General features: G+C 36.6%; 1 protein-coding gene across 4 annotated transcripts in view; it reads right to left on the bottom strand.

Annotated features, from left to right (window-relative positions):
• eys (eyes shut) overlaps positions 1–21,121 on the bottom strand; it is a 1,117,243-nt gene that overhangs the window by 174,531 nt on the left and 921,591 nt on the right. For all 4 annotated transcript variants that reach the window (XR_014132762.1, XR_014132763.1, XM_081769320.1 and 1 more), the window contains one exon: positions 19,138–19,304. Coding sequence is in view for 2 of the 4 variants with exons in the window: in XM_081769320.1 (XP_081625446.1) it covers positions 19,138–19,304 (167 nt within the window). In the remaining 2 variants the exon portion in view is untranslated. The remainder of the gene's footprint in view (positions 1–19,137; positions 19,305–21,121) is intronic.

The raw sequence follows: 21,121 nt of genomic DNA, 5'->3' as shown, positions 1-21,121 counted from the left end.
TATCGTCCCTAGATTCTATGTGGGCATAAATTATACTGGGATCGATGTAGATCATTACGGCATAACTTGGATTTCGATCTCTATAAGGTCACTTCCGGTTTTTGTGCCTTAATTAGTATGGCAGCTGAAGTTGAAAGTACAAAATTATTTTTTAAAACACCTCGTATTTTCTGCCTTTTGTAGTAACGTCCCTAGATTCTAGGTGGGTATAAATTATAGTGGGATCGATTTAGATCATTACGGCATAACTTGGATTTTGATTTCTATAAGGTCACTTCCGATTTTTGTGCATTAATTGGTATGGAAGCTGGACTTAAATGTACAAAAATATTTTTTAAAACACCTCGTATTTTCGGTCTTTAGTTGAACCATCCCTAGATTCTAGTTGGGTATGAATTATAGTGGGATCAATGTAGATTATTATTCCATAACTTGGATTTCGATTTCTATAAGGTCACTTCCAGTTTTTGTGCCTTAATTGGTATGGCTGCTGAAGTTGAAACTACAAAATTATTTTTTAAAACACCACGTATTTACGGTCTTCTGTTGTACCGTCCCTAGAATCTAGGTGGGTAGAAATTATAGTGGGATCGATGTAGATCATTATTCCATAACTTGGATTTCTATTTCTACAAGGTCACTTGCGATTTTTTTGCATTAATTGGTATGGGAGCTGGACTTAAGACTACAAAATGAATTTTTAAAACACCTCGTATTTACGGTCTTCAGTTGTACCGTCCCTAGATTGTAGTTGGGTATAAATTATAGTGGCATCGATGTAGATCATTATTCCATAACTTGGATTTCGATTTCTATAAGGTCACTTCCGTTTTTTGTGCCTTAATTATTATGGCAGCTGGACTTAAAACTACAAAATGAATTTTTAAAACACCTCGTATTTACGGTCTTCAGTTGTACCGTCCCTAGATAGTAGTTGGGTATAAATTATAGTGGCATCGATGTAGATCATTATTCCATAACTTGGATTTCGATTTCTATAAGGTCACTTCCGGTTTTTGTGCCTGAATTGGTATGGGAGCTGGACTTAAAACTACAAAATTATTTTTTAAAACACCTCGTATTTTCGGCCTTTTGTGTTACCGCCCCTAGATTCTAGGTGAGTATAAATTATAGTGGGATTGATGTAGATCATTACGGCATTACTTGGATTTCGATTTCTATAAGGTCACTTCAGGGTTTTGTGCCTGAATTTGTATGGGAGCTGGAATTAAAACTACAAAATTATTTTTTAAAACACCTCGTATTTTCGGTCTTTAGTTGTACCGTCCCTAGATTCTAGGTGGGTATAAATTATAGTGGGATCGATGTAGATCATTACTGCATAACTTGGATTTCGATTTCTGTAAGGTCACTTCCGGGTTTTGTGCCTTAATTGGTATGCGAGCTGAAGTTGAAAGTACAAAATTATTTTTTAAAACACCTCGTATTTTCGGCCTTTTGTAGTACCGTCCTTAGATTCTAGATGGGTATAAATTATAGTGCGATCATTATTCCATAACTTGGATTTCGATTTCTATAAGGTCACGTCCGGTTTTTGTGCCTTAATTGGTATGGTAGCTGAAGTTGAAAGTACAAAATTATTTTTTAAAACACCTCGTATTTTCGGCCTTTTGTAGTACCGTCCTTAGATTCTAGATGGGTATAAATTATAGTGCGATCATTATTCCATAACTTGGATTTCGATTTCTATAAGGTCACTTCCGCTTTTTGTGCCTTAATTGGTATGGCAGCTGAAGTTGAAACTACAAAATTATTTTTTAAAACACCACATATTTTCGGCCTTTTGTAGTACCGTCCCTAGATTCTAGGTGGGTATAAATTATACTGGGATCGATGTAGATCATTACGGCATAATTTGGATTTCGATCTCTATAAGGTCACTTCCGGTTTTTGTGCCTTAATTAGTATGGCAGCTGAAGTTGAAAGTACAAAATTATTTTCTAAAACACCTCGTATTTTCTGCCTTTCGTAGTACCTTCCCTAGATTCTATGTGGGTATAAATTATAGTGGGATCGATGTAGATCATTATCCCATAACTTGGATTTCGATTTCTATAAGGTCACTTCCGGTTTTTGTGCCTTAATTGGTATGGTAGCTGAAGTTGAAACTACAAAATTATTTTTTAAAACACCACATATTTTCGGCCTTTTGTAGTACCGTCCCTAGATTCTAGGTGGGTATAAATTATAGTGAGATCGATGTAGATCATTACGGCATAACTTGGATTTCGATCTCTATAAGATCACTTCCGGTTTTTGTGCCTTAATTGGTATGGCAGCTGAAGTTGAAGGTACAAAATTGTTTTTTAAAACACCTTGTATTTTCTGCCTTTTGTAGTATCGTCCCTAGATTCTATGTGGGCATAAATTATACTGGGATCGATGTAGATCATTACGGCATAACTTGGATTTCGATCTCTATAAGGTCACTTCCGGTTTTTGTGCCTTAATTAGTATGGCAGCTGAAGTTGAAAGTACAAAATTATTTTTTAAAACACCTCGTATTTTCTGCCTTTTGTAGTAACGTCCCTAGATTCTAGGTGGGTATAAATTATAGTGGGATCGATTTAGATCATTACGGCATAACTTGGATTTTGATTTCTATAAGGTCACTTCCGATTTTTGTGCATTAATTGGTATGGAAGCTGGACTTAAATGTACAAAAATATTTTTTAAAACACCTCGTATTTTCGGTCTTTAGTTGAACCATCCCTAGATTCTAGTTGGGTATGAATTATAGTGGGATCAATGTAGATTATTATTCCATAACTTGGATTTCGATTTCTATAAGGTCACTTCCAGTTTTTGTGCCTTAATTGGTATGGCTGCTGAAGTTGAAACTACAAAATTATTTTTTAAAACACCACGTATTTACGGTCTTCTGTTGTACCGTCCCTAGAATCTAGGTGGGTAGAAATTATAGTGGGATCGATGTAGATCATTATTCCATAACTTGGATTTCTATTTCTACAAGGTCACTTGCGATTTTTTTGCATTAATTGGTATGGGAGCTGGACTTAAGACTACAAAATGAATTTTTAAAACACCTCGTATTTACGGTCTTCAGTTGTACCGTCCCTAGATTGTAGTTGGGTATAAATTATAGTGGCATCGATGTAGATCATTATTCCATAACTTGGATTTCGATTTCTATAAGGTCACTTCCGTTTTTTGTGCCTTAATTATTATGGCAGCTGGACTTAAAACTACAAAATGAATTTTTAAAACACCTCGTATTTACGGTCTTCAGTTGTACCGTCCCTAGATAGTAGTTGGGTATAAATTATAGTGGCATCGATGTAGATCATTATTCCATAACTTGGATTTCGATTTCTATAAGGTCACTTCCGGTTTTTGTGCCTGAATTGGTATGGGAGCTGGACTTAAAACTACAAAATTATTTTTTAAAACACCTCGTATTTTCGGCCTTTTGTGTTACCGCCCCTAGATTCTAGGTGAGTATAAATTATAGTGGGATTGATGTAGATCATTACGGCATTACTTGGATTTCGATTTCTATAAGGTCACTTCAGGGTTTTGTGCCTGAATTTGTATGGGAGCTGGAATTAAAACTACAAAATTATTTTTTAAAACACCTCGTATTTTCGGTCTTTAGTTGTACCGTCCCTAGATTCTAGGTGGGTATAAATTATAGTGGGATCGATGTAGATCATTACTGCATAACTTGGATTTCGATTTCTGTAAGGTCACTTCCGGGTTTTGTGCCTTAATTGGTATGCGAGCTGAACTTAAAAGTACAAAAATATTTTTTAAAACACCTCGTATTTTTAGTCTTTAGTTGAACCGTCCCTAGATTCTAGGTGCGTATAAATTATAGTGAGATCGAAGTAGATCATTATTCTATAACTTGGATTTAGATTTCTATAAGGTCACTTCCGGTTTTTGTGCCTTAATTGGTGTGGGACCAGGACATAAAACTACAAAATTATTTTTTAAAACACCTCGTATTTTCGGTCTTCAGTTGTACCGTCCCTAGATTCTAGGTGGGTATAAATTATAGTGGAATCGATGTAGATCATTATTCCATAACTTGGATTTCGATTTCTATAAGGTCACTTCCGGTTTTTGTGCCTTAATTGGTGTGGGACCAGGACATAAAACTACAAAATTATTTTTTGAAACATCTCGTATTTTCGGCCTTTTTTAGTACCGTCCCTAGATTCTAGGTGGGTATAAATTATAGTTGGATCAATGTAGATCATTACTGCATAACTTGAATTTCGATTTCTATAAGGTCACTTTCAGTTTTTGTGTCTTCATTGGTATGGGAGCAGAAATTAAATGTACAAATTTATTTTTTAAAACAACTCGTATTTTCGGTTTTTAGTTGTACCGTCCCTAGATTCCAGGTGGGTTTGAATTATAGTGGGATCGATGTAGATCATTACTGCATAACTTGGATTTCGATTTCTATAAGGGCACTTCCGATTTTTGTGTCTGAATTGGTAATGGAGCTGAACTTCAAAGTACAAAATTATTTTTTTAAGACACCTCGTATTTTCGATCTTTTTAAGTACCGTCCCTAGATTCTAAGCGGTTTTCAATTATACAAGAATCTAGGTAGATTCTTTCTGTATAATTTAGATTTCGATTTGTATAAGGTCAATTTCGTTTCATGGGTTTTAAATGGAAAATCAGCTGAACCTTGGAGCATATAATTACTTTTAAGAACACCTCGTATTTTTGGTCCTTCATGATGACGTCCCCACATTCTAAGTGGCTTAATATTATATTGGTGTTTATGTAGATGAATATTGGATAATTATTGCTACAATTCATGAGCGGTCATTTCTGGTTTCGCTCTTGTTTTCAAAATTACTTTTTCATTGTGTTGTTTAATCTTCACCTTATATTTTTTTTGTCCATTGTTGTACATATCGCCGCATAGTTGATACATTTATAATATTGAAGTATGCCATTTTTGTTTTTTAATTGGTTTGTGCATATCGAATAATTAGTAGAACACTGTATGGTATTAAATTTCGTATGTTGCTGGCAACCCTGTTAACATTTTGTATTGAACGTAGCAGATGTCTGCTAGGGTAACCGGGGTCTTATGGAACGTTGTTCCCAGTAAATATTCGTATCTACATGGGAAGATTTGGAATCAATGGATAGAAGAGTGTATGCCTTTCGTATGGTGAAATAAAGGAGCTAATATCACATCTTGAAGAAGCAGATGAAAGACTTCTTTTTCGTGTGAATCATGCCATAAAGACATCGGATCGGAAGTAATGCACGTTGTACTTGCTTCATCCGATGCTGATTCTATTTGTATGTTCAGTGTACTTTTATATTCTGGTGTTTAAGAACAAAGGACTTACTGAGATGTGGATTCTATGGGGCACAGGAGAAACAACCAAGTTCTTACCCGTCAGAACTTATTGACTGCATACCTGAATCATTCGTCAACTTTTTACCAGCTGTACATGCTTGTCTCAATGCGATACCACAAGTAAATTCTCAACAAAACATGCTGCTGTTAAACGACCGAAAGAATCAACCCACCTTTTGGAAAATTTCGGGAAGAATTAATTATCGAACACTATGGTCCACCAAGCTGAGTCATATCTTGCAAGTGTCTTAAAAGCAAACTATACAACACTAAATGACTTCAGACTGACGGAGTATCAAGGGTGAAAGTGTTGATTTCTCAAAGCTCCCACCAACATCTTCTTCAACACATTTACACATAAAGAGAGCGTATCTTCAGTCACCGTTGGTATCACATACTTGGGAATTATGCACCGCTTAATCCCTCGGATTAAGGTTTCTTAGAAGAAGATGGTGATTGGTTGTCTTCCATACTAGAAGAAATACTTCCACTGGATTTTCCTGTATCTCGCAAATGCAGAAAACGTGCCAAAATCACTGATTGCAAATGTTACATATCATTATTTCATGCTCTAAATTCTGTCAATGTGGTCTTAATGGTTGTAGTAATCTCTACAACTAACATGTATGTTGTAGTATCAAGTAACCAGAGTTGGCGTGGGTCAATGAAAACTTGACCCACGACCCACTGACCCACCACCCACCATGACCCACTCTGACCCACGACCCACCATGACCCACTTTGACCCACCACCCACCATGACCTACTGTGACCCACCGTGACACACCACCCACCATGAACCACTCTCATCCACTTTGACCTACTCTGACTCGCCAAAATCCATCGTCATCAACTCTGAACACGATCCACGGCCTCTTCTGAACTGACTAAAGAGTTTACACTTGTAATAAAACAAGATTGTGAAATTGTCACTAATCGGAGTTTGAATTTCTAGTCAATCGCTCAAGCACCACTCTGTTACAATAACGGTGGATCTGACCTTTACGATATAAAATGGTAAAGTGTTTGTCAGTGAGAAAATTGAAACAGTTCGAGGTGGGGGGAAATTAGTGTGTGCCTAAAATATACTTGTACTAAGAGAGTATTCTTGCAAGTGTTAATTTCTGAACGCATTCCACAAGAAACTTCTATTCGCAGGAAAATACCCCTGTACAATATGGAAAAGGTTATGGTTTCTCAGTTCAAAGTATTTTTCTCACAAAAGACTTGAAAAATCAGTTGTTCATAGGGTGTAAAGGTGCTCGGGTACCCTATGTGAGAGCATCTCCATAAAGTATGCTCATAATTGTAATTTATGTAATCACTAAAACACCACGTTAAATTTAAGTTACAAATATGCATAATTGCAATTATTATGAAGATTTATTCAAAAGTAGTTTACCTAAAGCAAAGAAGAGACTTACTAAAAAGTAGGTACAAAGTTGAATAACACAAATAAGCCATTAGTAATACAAGTGTACATTTTTCGTAACTCGTAATTTTCCACCTTAAAACAAATCTGAAATCGGATTTATTTCCTGTTGGTAACTTTTTGGCGGTAAATCATCCGCAGTGGAATGATGTCCATCCTTCAGCCAAGAAATAACTAGCTCGTCTACTTTGAGCTTGTCTAGCGGTGGGCCATTAACATTGATGAACAACAAGTTAGACAATGTTTGAGCACTTAATCTATTTCTAATATCAGTCATCTGTAAATTCATAAGGGGAAATCCCCGTTCGTACTCTGTCGTGGAAATTGATAGTACTCCTACCCGATTTCTGCAACTTCTCATCAACAATCTACTTGTTAGACTTAAGTCTGATAACGATTCTTCTTGGTCAGTTTTGAAATACTCAGCAAGAAGTATCATCTCTCTATCACCATACAACATCTTTTCCATATCGACCATGTCAGTTGGCAATGTCGACCCATGTAGAACAGAAACTTCATCTACCACGCCTTTGATAGGGAATCTTGTGAATAAATTATCAATTAAAGCCTGATAAACTGATGATTTCTTATTTGTTTATAAATTTAATTTTTGTAATTACACATGAAGGTTTGATACCATTACCAAGTTCCCTCCCCCGTCTAAAAAGCGAAAGCGAACGAGGTTTCTGGAAAGTGTTCAGAGGTGAATGGGAATTTCACTCCTTCTTCAACTTCAATTATCACACTGCTGTTTGCCATGTGCTAAATTACGATGAATTTCAATTAAATTATCATAGTATAATTATTTCCTTGTTGAATTATCAATACTTTTCAGTGGATAAAAGGATGAAATTTCAAAGTTCCAAATCAAAGTAAGTAGACCAACGTAAAGGGAAAAAAGTGTAAAATTTTCCATACAATTAAGCCTACAATCCAAACTTCAAATTTCCGTGTAATTAAGCTTACAGTACAAATGCCTATTTTTCTCACAACTTTATGGGTTGATTGCCCTGTGCTGTGAGCGCTCCATACAATAAACATAAGCTTCAGCAATTATTATAGCAGAAAGCAATGGATATATAGAGCCAAGCACTGTATATTTTGTTTCTGATTTTTTTCTTAAATAACATCGATCGTTTTCGATCATTTTTACAAACCAACTCACTACCAATTTTCCATATATAGAAAGTTCCCCCCCCCCCCACATAAAGGAGAATTTTTAAAAATGCTAGGACACATTCTGTTTATTTTCAATAAAGAGTTAATACACTAAATTTCAGCTCCGTAAGTTTAACGGCTTGCGAGATACTCATTTTTTTTCGCAAAAATTCGGATCCTCACTATCTCCTTAGGATATTATGCATTATAATAAAAGCAATATAACATCCCAATTTGGATTAAGGCCTAACTATATACCAAAGTAATTTCATTTGACTTTGCAATTTGACCGTGATGATCAGGCACACATAGTTACATTCAATTTTTTATAATTTATATATTACAGTGATTCAAAAATGTATTTTTTCCAGTAGTTAGCTCTAAAAACCCACAGGTCTCGAAAGCCAAGTTGTAGTGTAAGTCCTATTGCTATTATTACTTTTAAAAATATCACTATTATCCAAAAGTCCTGAAGTTCTTTTTTCACTTGGTTAGATATACTCACCTCAGGTAAGTAGACTGAAACAAGTGGAAAAGAAAGGGAAATGAAGGTCTTGAAAGTAAAACGGTGACAAATTTACCAGTCTTCAGAAGATACTCTCTACAATGCAGTGAGCTGAGAGGGTCGGTAGATCATACTGAGTCGGTGGGTCGCAGTGGGTCATGGTGGGTGGTGGGTAGCAGTGGGTCACAGTGTGTCATGGTGGGTGGTGGGTCGCAGTGGGTCACGGTGGGTGGTGGGTCAAGGTGGGTCACGGTGGGTGGTGGGTCAAGGTGGGTCACGGTGGGTGGTGGGTCACTGTGGGTCACATGCTGTTGACCCACGACCCACTGACCCACTCAGAAAACTTGACCCACTTGACCCACTGACCCACCGACCCACTCCATCTCTGCAAGTAACACATGCCTCTCTAATACCATAATATTATAGCATATTAAGTGAAAGTAATAGTTAAACTTTATTTCCGTATGTAGCTATTATATATATATATTGTGGTTTCACTCCGAATTGCTCGCATCAAGACAAAACTCTGTCATTAAAATTTTATCAAAATTATGTTTTTATTATTGTTATATTCATCATGAAAACAGAGCTAATCTTAGAAAATTGGACATTCTTCGAAGTAATGAATGTCAATTTAGTCTTAGATATTGTCTGACATGTTGGAAAATTCTAGTATTATCAAAATATTTTGCTCAAGATTGAAGTAATCCATTAAGAATTTAGAAAATATTGTAGAAGAGAAATTCTCTATAACACAACTTTTCCAATAGGAGAAGCCGTTATGAAAATGAAAATGGAGCTCTAGGAACGTATTTGGCAATTTACGTAATGACGTCATCGCCCCTGCCCTGTGAGCAAACAACCTACGCTTGTATACGGCAAAGCCTTGACAATAAAATAACATACAAATTTGACTTCTATCTATGTTTATTGTCTCGTTTAAAAAACTTTTAACCCTTAAGAGATCCGGGGTTTTTGGGCTATTTTTTAGACTTTCAGTCAAGCAGCTACTGCATCGTCACTATTTATCCTAGGATCATAGTTCATACCTCATTCTCTTCAGAATGGAGCTGGCTTTCAAATGATACCACTTGCATGCTCATACCATATACCAGGAGCGGAAAAATGATATCAAAGGGAAAATTTCGGAAGGAAAATTTTATTTCTCGCACTTTGGGCCCCCTGGAGCGACCCTGTGTGAACGTAGCCATCTAAAAAAAAATCTGATAAAAAGTACTTGGTATACTGAATGTGTGTGCCAAATTTCAAGTTTCTATCTTGAATACCAAGGGCGGGGGAAATTTTATCAGGAATTCCCACCATGCCCCAAATTACCGTAAAACACCATGATCTCAGGTAAAAAATTTCCTGAGACATCCCTAATTACCCTATTGTCATGTTTCGCCCATCATTCTCTTCAGAATAGAACTGCCTTTCAGGCGGTATGACTCACGTGTCTCCATCATGTATCTAAGGCGGGAAAATGGGGAAAAACGGGATTTTTTGGGTCTAAATATCCTTTTTTCAACTTTTAGCCCCCCTGGATCCCCCCTGTTTTAACGCAGAGATCTTAAAAAAATCTGGTAAATACTACACGGTGGGCTGAATATTTATGCACAATTCCAATTTTCCAGGTCCAAAAGTAAGCCCGCCAAAAAAAAAAAGTACCGACAATGTCCCATATTCCCGTATACGGAGGGAAATTTTTAAACATTCCCTGAGACATCCCTAATTACCCTAGGGCCATGTTTCGCTCATCGTTCTCTTCAGAATAGAACGGCCTTTCAGGCGGTACCATTCACTTGTCCCCATTATGAATCTAAGGCGGGAAAACCTCGTGAAAGGGATTTTTTGGTAAAAATTTCCCTTTTTCAACGTTTAGCCCCTCTGTACCCCCTGTTTTAACGCAGAAATCTGAAAAAAATCTGGTAAATACTACTCGGTGGACTGAATGTTTGTGCACAATTTCAATCTTCTAGATACAAAAATAAGCAGCACAAAAATAGTACCGAAAATTTCCAAAATTCCCCTATACAGAAGTATATTTAGATAAAAATTCCCTGACACTTCCCTAATTACCCTAGGGCCATGTGTCGCACATCATTCTCTTCAGAATAGAACTGCCTTTCAGGCGGTACCATTCACTTGTCTCCATCATGTATCTAAGGCGGGAAAATGAGGAAGAACGGGATTTTTGGGTAAAAATATCCCTTTTTCAACTTTTTGGCCCTCTGGATTCCCCCCTGTTTTAACGCAGAAATCTGAAAAAAAAAATCTGGTAAATACTACTCGGTGGACTGCATGTTTGTGCAAAATTTCAATCTTCTACGTGCAAAAATAAGCCTGCCAAAAATACTTTACATACCCCCCCCCAAAAAAAGTATTACACGAAAATATAAATTTTAGACTTATGACGTCATCACCTCCTATGTCCCGACACAGGAAGGTGTGAAACCATCCGTAATGTTTTCTGCAATGCCTCTGGACTTGAAAAAAAAAAAAAAAAAACGGACGAAAAAGCTCAAATAGGAGAGTTATAACGCAATGTACCATGAAACACCCCGTATGGTACAAATTGTACCATGGGATCCCCAAAGGGTTAAATTCATTCCTTACTGATTCAGCCGTCTCCAAAGGGTTAAAGTTGGAAGCAGAACTGAAAGAAAAGTCACACTATTCGGATCACGTGACCAAACTATAAATAGTCCATCACTACCATAAAAACGAATCCAGAAGAGAAATGCCGTATACGCAACTTTTCCAACAGATCCTATGTATGGTCCCAAGACTATGTTTTTTTTCTCTCTAAGGAGTTAAATATTACGAGTTGTGTATTTATAAAGTAGGATCGTTAGTAGTATAAAAAAAATATAAACAAATTACAGCCAAAAGTTTATAATAACCTAGCTGAATACACTGAAACATTCTCAATGCAAGAAATCACAAAAATGTAAAAAATCACTGTGGCTTGTACAATAACCAAATTAACTATGTGAAAACCTACGCAGTAAGTAGTCCGAGCCATCTTCAGAGGTTTCTCCACTTTCAGACCAATGAGAAACGTCAGCATTCATGATATAGGAGGCTTGTGGAAGTAAAGAAGACTTGGTGCTTGTAAATATATTTGATAACCCAAATACCATAATACAGTGCTATATGTGCACAACACCCAACCACCCGTGCACCAATCTTGCGTTCGCAATACCAGCCACGAATTGGAGGTGAAGCACGATTGTAGTACTGAATTCATGCGTTGTATATTTTGAAAGACGTGCGATATGATTGTAATTGGACACGAACAATATCATCTCTCTCTCGTTGTGAACAAATAGTTCATAAAGAAAGACCCGATTCATTCAAATCCTTATCTGTATAAAACTTGGCTTGCTTAATTTGATACCCCAAGCGTCATGTCGCGCAACTCATGAATGGTCAATCTCGGAAAGTTCATTGAAGTGTCAGCGGACATCTTGTGACAAGTACTCTTGCGTTTTCCCAGTTTTCGGATTCCACTAGTGTTTGTAAATGATTAGGTTGGTTCACCAAGGTTAGAATTTGTTCGGCGATGATCTCGTCTTCCGTATTACTTGAGATACGAGAATGTCGAAAAGCATTGCACATAACACAAATAATTCGAACAAATTCGCCGATCATGGGTATCTCTGTGTTTGGCATTACTTGTCCTAGAGCTTTGGATCGTTTGCGTAAACCATTGACAGCTTCGATCACCCATCTAATACATGTAACCAGTAGTGACTCATTCGATTCATTTGCGGTATGCCGTTTCTTGCTTTGTAAGAAATATGGTAATTCGGAATAGATCTCCCTTGATCTTCAATATTTTGTACCACACACACATCTCTACAACTTCGCATAAAGTTACTACAGTGCTTTCTGGTCTTCTATAATCCTGCATGGACCTTCTTTCTCTCACAAATGCACCTTCCATGTGATCAAATGCGGTTTCGTTTGGTCTTCATAAACAATTTTCTGCTACATGACGTCAGTGCAGCAACTACCTACTGATATGCTTTTTCTTTGTTTTTGCTATGAGCGCAATCAAGATACACTTTGTTACTTACATATTTTATGTATTGTTACATGCTTAGTATATTATATAAATAAGAAAGTGTATCAACGTTGCGCTCATAGTTTAACAAGCACGAGACTAACAAAAAATCAGCAATTTTTGCAAAAATCCTCCAGCTACTCGAATTTAGAACTCTAGAATAAACGTAAATATCAATAGCGTGAAACAAATATTTATTGCATCGTTACGTAGGTATGTTCTATATTTAACACCGGTAGTTAGAATTGTTGTAGTACTTATTTCATTTTTTAGAGATTTTCAGAGACAAAAAACGCCCTTATGGACCCTCATCCTTTGTGAGTGCTGTGCAATTGAATTATTGTTATAATCAATTAGGAGTGAATCCTCATATCTAGATGACGATGAGTTTGATCAATAAATAAAGCATGGTACCTTACGTTGGCCATGTGCATATATATATATATATATATATATATATATACAGGGTGAGTCAAAATAAGTGTTACAAGCCAATATCTCCCGAACTATACATCATATAAGAAAAATATTAAGAGACAACGTACAATACAGAGGGGCCTAAGAAATGAGTCAAACATTAGGTTTCCCCCGCCCCCCATGTTGGGGTGAGGGAGGTGAACGTGAAATTTTCAAATGGTAACATAGGTCGAGTGATACCTCGTTCGAAAGAGCTTAAAAAATTGAACAATTTTTGTAGGAAACAATTTTTGATATGGGGCACCGTTTTCAAGATGGGCCCCAAAAATGGTCCTGTATCCGATAAAATTTCCAGTACTTATAAATAAGTGTTACAAGCCAATATCTCGCGAACTATACATCATATAAGAAAACTATTAAGAGACAACATACAATACAGAGGGCCCTAAGAAATGAGTCAAACATTAGGTTTCCCCCGCCCCCCATTTTGGGGGGAGGGGGGTGAACGTAAAATATTCAAATAGGAACATATGTCGAGTGATACCTCGTTCGAAAGAGCTTGAAAAATTGAACAATTTTTGTAGGAAACAATTTTTGATATGGGGCACCGTTTTCAAGATGGGCCCCAAAAATGATCCTGTATCCGATAAAATTTCCAGTACTTATAAATCGGGGGGCGGGGGAAACCTAATGTTTGACTCATTTCTTAGGCCCCTCTGTATTGTACATTGTCTCTAAATATTTTTCTTATATGATGTATAGTTCGGGAGATATTGGCTTGTAACACTTATTTTGACTCGCCCTGTATATATATATATATATATATATATATATATATATATATATATATATATATATATATATACATGAAATTGTACCATCATCATCTTAGATAATGTTGAATTTTTTAATAGAAACTATACGTTTAAGGGACCCATATTTTTTTGCTTTGTCGAAAAGAATTTCCCGCCAAGTAATATTCCATCAAAGACTGGGAATACAATTTATGAAATGTAGAAAACATGGAAAATGGCCAACTTCGAAGCCCCACCATTCAGCTATGAAGACAAGTAGAGTTATAATTCTTGTTGTGGTATGTACATAATGATATAAATAAACTATATGTTATTACAGTTTGGCTTGCGCATGCGTATCTTTTTGTACATAAAGAAACAAAGAAACGTCAATTTATCTGAAAAGTCGAAGTTTGCGAATTTTTTCGAGCACTTGCGGTTCGAATTTTAAAATTCTGTTTTCACGGTTGGTAAGACCTAGTTACCTGCTTTCGGAAAAGTATTTTGTATCTCTTCTGTGTGCAACCGTTTTGTCGCAAAAAATCGAAAAATTGTCAAAGTTTCAAAAATTGCCAATTATGGATGCCATTTTCTCGAAAACGCCTCATTTTAAAATTTTGAAATTTTGTCAGATAGTTCAGCTTATCGCACCAAATAGCATTCTCAACTAATGCTTCACGAATTAATTACAGCCTTTTGAAGTTAGCGGAGTTTCATTAATTTTGATGTCGTAGTTGGCAACACTGGAAACAATAAAAGTGCAACAATTTTGGAATGTATGTTGTTCACATTCATTAAATAAAGAGCACAAGTTTTTCCTAACTGCTTTTTTATTATTTTGATCCAAAATGCTCTCTGTAATAGTAGAATGAGCCTCTCTCCACTCCTCCTCTGTTTTCTTAAACCGAAACAATCTGAGGTGGAAATTACGATTACGAAATACAAAAATACGTACTTAAAATGGTCTTAGGAAACAACGTTTCACTGATTTTTTTTCACACTGAAGCAATGATTAGTTTGCTTAGTGTCTTCTTCGCTAATAGCATGTAACCGTGCAGATGCTCCTTTAGGTGCTAGTGCACTCACAACTCATAGCACATTGTCGATAGTCAAGAATCACTTATTTTCTTTTCTCGTATTCTCTTCTGGAAACCTGTACCCTGTTGAAGGTCCATGTGGAAGCATAAACTGCACGTAATTCATGCTTTATTGATAATATTTCTGCTACTCACCATTAGTTATCATATATACATGTAACAAAGTTCTTTTTTGCAGACCCCTGAAATCTATACTTTGACTTGCAGAAGCTCGATTTTGGGGGAAGCATGAAATTAGTTCATGGTGACCCATTACTGCCATAAAAGCTTCGCTACTTTGCGAAACCCAAATGTACCTTCGTTGTATGCATGCTTCTTCTTCTTCTTCTTCTTCTTCTTTTCGAAAATTGTCAATTTCAATTCCTGGCAACAAACGAGAGTACCCAAGAGTTTTGCACTTGCACTATACTCATGAAATTCTTTTGCAGTTTTAATACTGTGGGTGTGTTTTAGCCTAAGGTTATGCCGCGTTCCCACATTCGCAGGAACTGCTGCCATGGCCGGTTTCACTGAAAATCCACTGCTTTATCGGACCTGTCTGCATCTCGGACACCTGAAAGCAATTTTATAAGTGGGATGCAGCACCATCAGAAATCACTGGCACGGTTTGTGAAATTGTAAATACTTGTAGTTTTTCTTCGAGTATTTTTAGAATCTTGTCTATGGCTATGAGTACATGAGCCGAATCATGTGTTTCGTCATCTATTATTACAGCAAAACTGTCAGTTGTTTCATAATAATATACCACTGCCGTAAAGATGAAGATTTGCTCATATTTCCAGTGCTAACTCTGAATTTCTCTTTGAAGAATAACAGTCCAGTTTTCAGCAAAGTCCACGTGCAGTAAAATAGAATTTGTATCTTGAAATTTTACACGATGTTTTTGTTAGTAATTAATTCTCTTTGGATTTTCTTGATGTAGTAATGAGTTACAATTCTTACAATTAAAGCAGCAACGTACGATACTAAAACAGAAAATGGCATAGTTTTGTATGTATGTATGTATGTATGTGTGTGTGTGTGTGCGTTTGTGAACCCGACAATCTTTGTAGGTCGATCGATCTACGCAGCAGCACTGTGAGCAATTTTCGGAAAGCGAGCGTTTTTTGGTGGTTGCTCGAATTGTTTTTTACTTTTAACGTGTTCAGGACCCTTATAGCCCCCCCCCCCCCGCGATTTCTTTTGACTCCGCTCGTTTATACGGATACAGCCGGTTGTGTAAAGTGTGTGTTCAGACTGAAAAATTTCGTTTCTCGATCGGTGTGTATTCCGACGCAGTGCCATCTACGTGTGTATTCCAAGCAGGAACTAGAGCAATTCAAACTCCCTGCAGCTGCGTCCACAATTGTTGCCAATCAAGTATTTGTTGAAACGTTAAAGAAAATTAGCAGCTATAGCAGAGGAAATATTCACAGTAAGAACTCGGATATGAATATTAAGTAAAAATAACCCTATGCCTAAAATGTTTTTATTAGAACTGAGAAGAGGAAGAGAGAAGGGAGAGGTGTGTGTATATATAAAAATAAATCTATAAAATTGAAAATCACTATGTTTGTGACTAAACCGCTTGACCGATCTCGATCAAATTTGTAACATGGATGAGGTTCGAGGTTAGGCTGCTTTTAGGCTATTCACTATGATGGTAGAACTGAGGGATGGAGGAGGGGGAGTGGGTATAAAAAATAAATAAAACTTAATAACTCCCGAACCACTCAACCGATCTTGATCAAATTTTCAACATAGATGAGGTTTAGGCCTGGGATCGTTTCCATGATTTAAATTTGACTGAGCAACGTAGGGGAGGGGAAGGAGGAGGAGATATATAAAAATCAATTTATATAAGACTGAAAGTGACTATTTTTGTAACATAATAAATCTTGAACTATCCGACCGATCTCAATCAAATTTTCAACGTACATGAGGTTCGGATGTGGAAACATTTTTATAATTTCACTTTAACGGCAGATCCTACGGGAGGGAGAGGGAAGAGGGACGTATGAATAAAAATAATAAAACTAATAACTTCTGAACCACTCAACCAAACTAGATCAAATTTTCAACATGTATGAACGTCGGGCCTTGGGTATTTTTTATCGTTTCACTATGACGAGCCATCATAGCTGAGGGGGAGATATGTAAAAAAGATAAAAATGACTGCCTATCTGACTTCATTACTCTTGAACCACCCGACCGATCTCAATCAAATTTTCAACATACATGAGGTTCGGATGTGGAAAACAGTTTTTTTTATTTCACTTTAACGGTAGATCGTAGGAGAAGGGGACGTATGAATAAAAACTAATAAAACTAAACTTTTGAACCACTCAATCAAACTAGATCAAATTTTCAACATGTATGAAGGTCGGGCCTTGAATTTTTTTATGGTTTCACTATGGCGAACCAGCATAGGGGAGGGGGAGATATATATGTAAAAAAATAAAAATGACTGCCTTTGTGACTTCATCACTCTTGAACCACCCGATGGATCTCAATGAAATATTCAACATACATGAGTTTTGGGGCAGGAATTACTTTAGGCTACTCACTTGGACGATGCAACGCAGGGGAGAAGGAGGGGGAGAAATTTAAAAATGATCAAAATGACCAATATTAGTGTTGAATCCATAGTTTTAGGGGGTCGATGAGAGAAACAGTTGCACTTCTGATGCTGTTTCAATCCAAGTTCAGCCCTGATAGTAGGGAGGGGGACGGTACAACGTAGGGAAGGGGAATAAACATTAAAAATGATCGGAAATGACTAATATTAGTGTCGAATCCATAGTTTTAGGATTTGCTGAGATTAACAGTGACAATTTTGATGCCGTGTGCCGCAGCACGGTTGAGGGGGAGGGGGAGCTATACATGATAATGATTGAAAACTTGACCCGACTTTCATTTTGGAATTTAAAACTTCTACTGCGTCTTAATAGCACAGTTGTAGTTGATGCCTTTCCCGCTTATAAAGTGCCTAGCACATGGTCCCGGGTTCGATTTCTGGTGGAAGAGCACACTATATTTAATTTCGCAATGTTCACTTTCATTAAACATCCGTCTTCTTTAGACTAAAGGGCATAAACGTAGGATGTTAAACTCAAAAATTTCATTTCATTTTTTAATTATACGTCACATTTCGAGTCTGTATGTATCCGGATCTGAAAAATAGATACTTGAATCTAGAGCCTAGAATCAGGTACTCAGTTCTACAACCAAAACTCGAGTACCCTTTCCAGAAGTAAGAATGTATTATTACCCAGGATCCGGGTATTTCAGAAATCTGCTCCCGTCATTCTTATTCCGATCCACTTTGTTTTTAAATTTTTCAAAGATTTCAAATTGAGCTATTTTTCGTTCGCCATTTTAGTGCGAACCAGGTGGTTAATATATATATGTATAGTTAATAATGAAAAATAGGACAGAAGCGAAAGTGCTGATGAAGTTCCGTGCTTTAACTAGTGATCCAGTTTCTGAAGTCACAGATATGTATAATACAATGTGGCATTGGATATGATCTCTTACCTTGTCAATTTTACGGTCAGTGTCTAGTAATATGGTTTGCAGTGCGTGGCAGATGGTGTTTATGAGAACCCAACAGATACCTAAAAGGAGATGTCTAGTTTTCGAGGAGATATTCATTACTGAGCTTGACATCACCTGTATGTAGAATCGAAGGAGGGCCATTCTATCATGAAGAAAAGATAATGATACTGTCATTAATAAATTATGATTATAAATGTATTACAATTTACGATCTAATTTTAAGTTTACGTTGCATTTCTCTGAGTTTGTGTAGAAAACTGAGACACGATACCGCTTAAATAAATAGCTGATAGAAGTATATAGAGTTGTATTCATCCTGTCATCATCGAATATAGTTAATGTTGAAATCATTCGTTACGCACAAAAGTGCTTCTCTCCGAAATTCAACACCGGAAGAAACAATGAGCCAGATTGTTTCATAGGCACATTTTTCAGCCCATTAGCAAATTTCACAATGATTGCCTTAATCCAGGAATGCCGCGAGGTAACATTCATTTAATATTTCCAATAAAATGAGTGTGGAATCATCATTACAATTCATATTAATTTTGAAAGGATTTTATGTTGGTGTAGAATATATAGTATATACATATGAAAGAAACCAACTTCATGGGTCTGCTGCGCCCTTTATTATTGGCCAAACCCGAGATCCCAAAAGATCAAGATAAAGTTTTGGAAATCGCTTGATCTTCGTTATTCGTTGAATAACACTTTAGATTTACAATTATGAATACCGACAACTAAAACTTACATGGGCACACCAAATGATAACACCATCACGATTGGAAGCAGAAATGTTCAAAAACAGATAGTTTAATGTTGGTACAGATTGCAGATCTTCCTTTTTCGGGCTAATATTTGCTGGGTTTACAATCATATAGCTTTCTCCATTAAAGTGTGGAACGACTGCAGACAATTCTGAAAAACAAACAGGAAAAGTTGTGGAATCTTGACTTTAGAAGACATATGTAATAAACATCAATGTGTTATCAATATTAGATACACTACCACACATATTCATATGCAAGAAAATATTAGGTACTAAGTAACTGATCAATAATAGTGTTCGGTAAATGTTATATATTTATTAAATTTTAATTGAATTTGAATAGATTTTAAATAAAAAGCAACAATTCGAAAAGAAAAAAGTATTTATGTTACCTCGTAGCTTGCAGCAAACATACAGTATCTTATACTCATCCAATAAGATCCTAATTTTCATGAACAATATTTGTTTTCCAATATTGTATGAAATACGTTATGAACAAAGTTAATATTAACACAAATCTATGTATAGTCACCAGCAAAAGTATCTCACCCCCTAAGTGCTCTAATTCCATTACTTGGGGTTCACATCATTTGCAGTTGTGAGAACACCTCGACATATGCAACTTAACTTACACGAAATTATTTTCGGAACTGACTGCAGTTGGTAGCTCTGAGCCGGGTGCTTATGCAGGTAAAATTGTAAAGTAGATGACTGACGAAACAGGTCTCTATTCTAAGATGCATCTCTATGGTTTGGAGCGTATTGTCGAATGAACACCATATTGAATCTCAATATTGTTGTATGTGTATTATTCTATTGTATACTGTATGGTTAGAGAAATAAAAATAGTGATCACGCGTGAATTAGAAAATGCTTGAATGTAGATGAAAATACCAAATCTAGAACAACTGCGGAAATAAGTTCGTACATCATTGTCTCCATTGGCAGACCTCCAATTCTCCTCATTCGAACATCTTTTCTTTCTGGGGAAGAGAAGATCTTGTTTGTCACACTGAGTATGTGTTGAAATTGAAAGATTTGAAAAAAGTTTGAACGTGGCGGGCATTTGAACCCGGGCCTGCCGAATAGAAGTTCACTTCTCTAACCACTTACCTACCGCGTCAATTCATTATCGACCCAAACTATTAGCTAGTTAAAATCGTTGCATGTAAGACTATACACAAGATACTGCTCATATAACAAGATGTTCCTTATGTGAGTGTCACAGTGCCTTACTCGAGATTTCCTTCTTTAACTCACACACAAGTTATATAGAACTTCGCCAATGAGAAAAATATCGCAAAACGTTCTTCAATTTGAGGCCAGTGAGTTTTCCAGACATGTTTTAAAAGGGTCACTACCCCTGTAGCTCTGAGAGTGCTCTCCAGAGGAGAGCAAAATAATACGTCTATGATATAATAATAAATAGAATACTTCTGTGTAAAAATAATATGTGACCGTCCGAATACTTTGACGTGGGAGAACCGTTTCGCTTCCCGGCGGGAGCTCATTGGTTCGAATTCCACGTTAATCAGTTGCCCCCGTCTCATATCGCTTCACTGAGAAAGGACATTAAACTCAAAATCAACTCAACTCAACCTCCGAATACTAACAAGTAAACCTTACGTTTGGGTGAATCGAGTTGCTGACTGAGAGACATATGAGAAAGTAGTACTAAATGTGGTCAGTATTTCAGTGAAGTTGTAGGTGCGAAGCTCCAGGGGTTTAGGAGATACAGCTACCAGAACATCACATGGAAGTACAGAATGGTCTTCATACAGTTGGAGATAAAAGCTCTGTAAGACCTCTTGTAACGACAAAAGGTGAATAATAAATATATGGGTACATATTAGGACTAGGGGGAAGTCATATAGTAAGGGTATACCTGACGGCGGCCATCTTGAAATCAGCCATTCTGAATTAAGGTTAAGTTTTTAAAAAACGAATGGGGCCATGTGACACATAA

Source organism: Thermobia domestica, chromosome 8, assembly GCF_964235325.1.
Source record: "Thermobia domestica chromosome 8, izTheDome1.hap1.1, whole genome shotgun sequence".
NCBI lineage: Eukaryota > Metazoa > Arthropoda > Insecta > Zygentoma > Lepismatidae > Thermobia > Thermobia domestica.
Note: the sequence above shows the minus strand (reverse complement) of the source record. Positions and strands in the feature narration are given on the sequence as shown.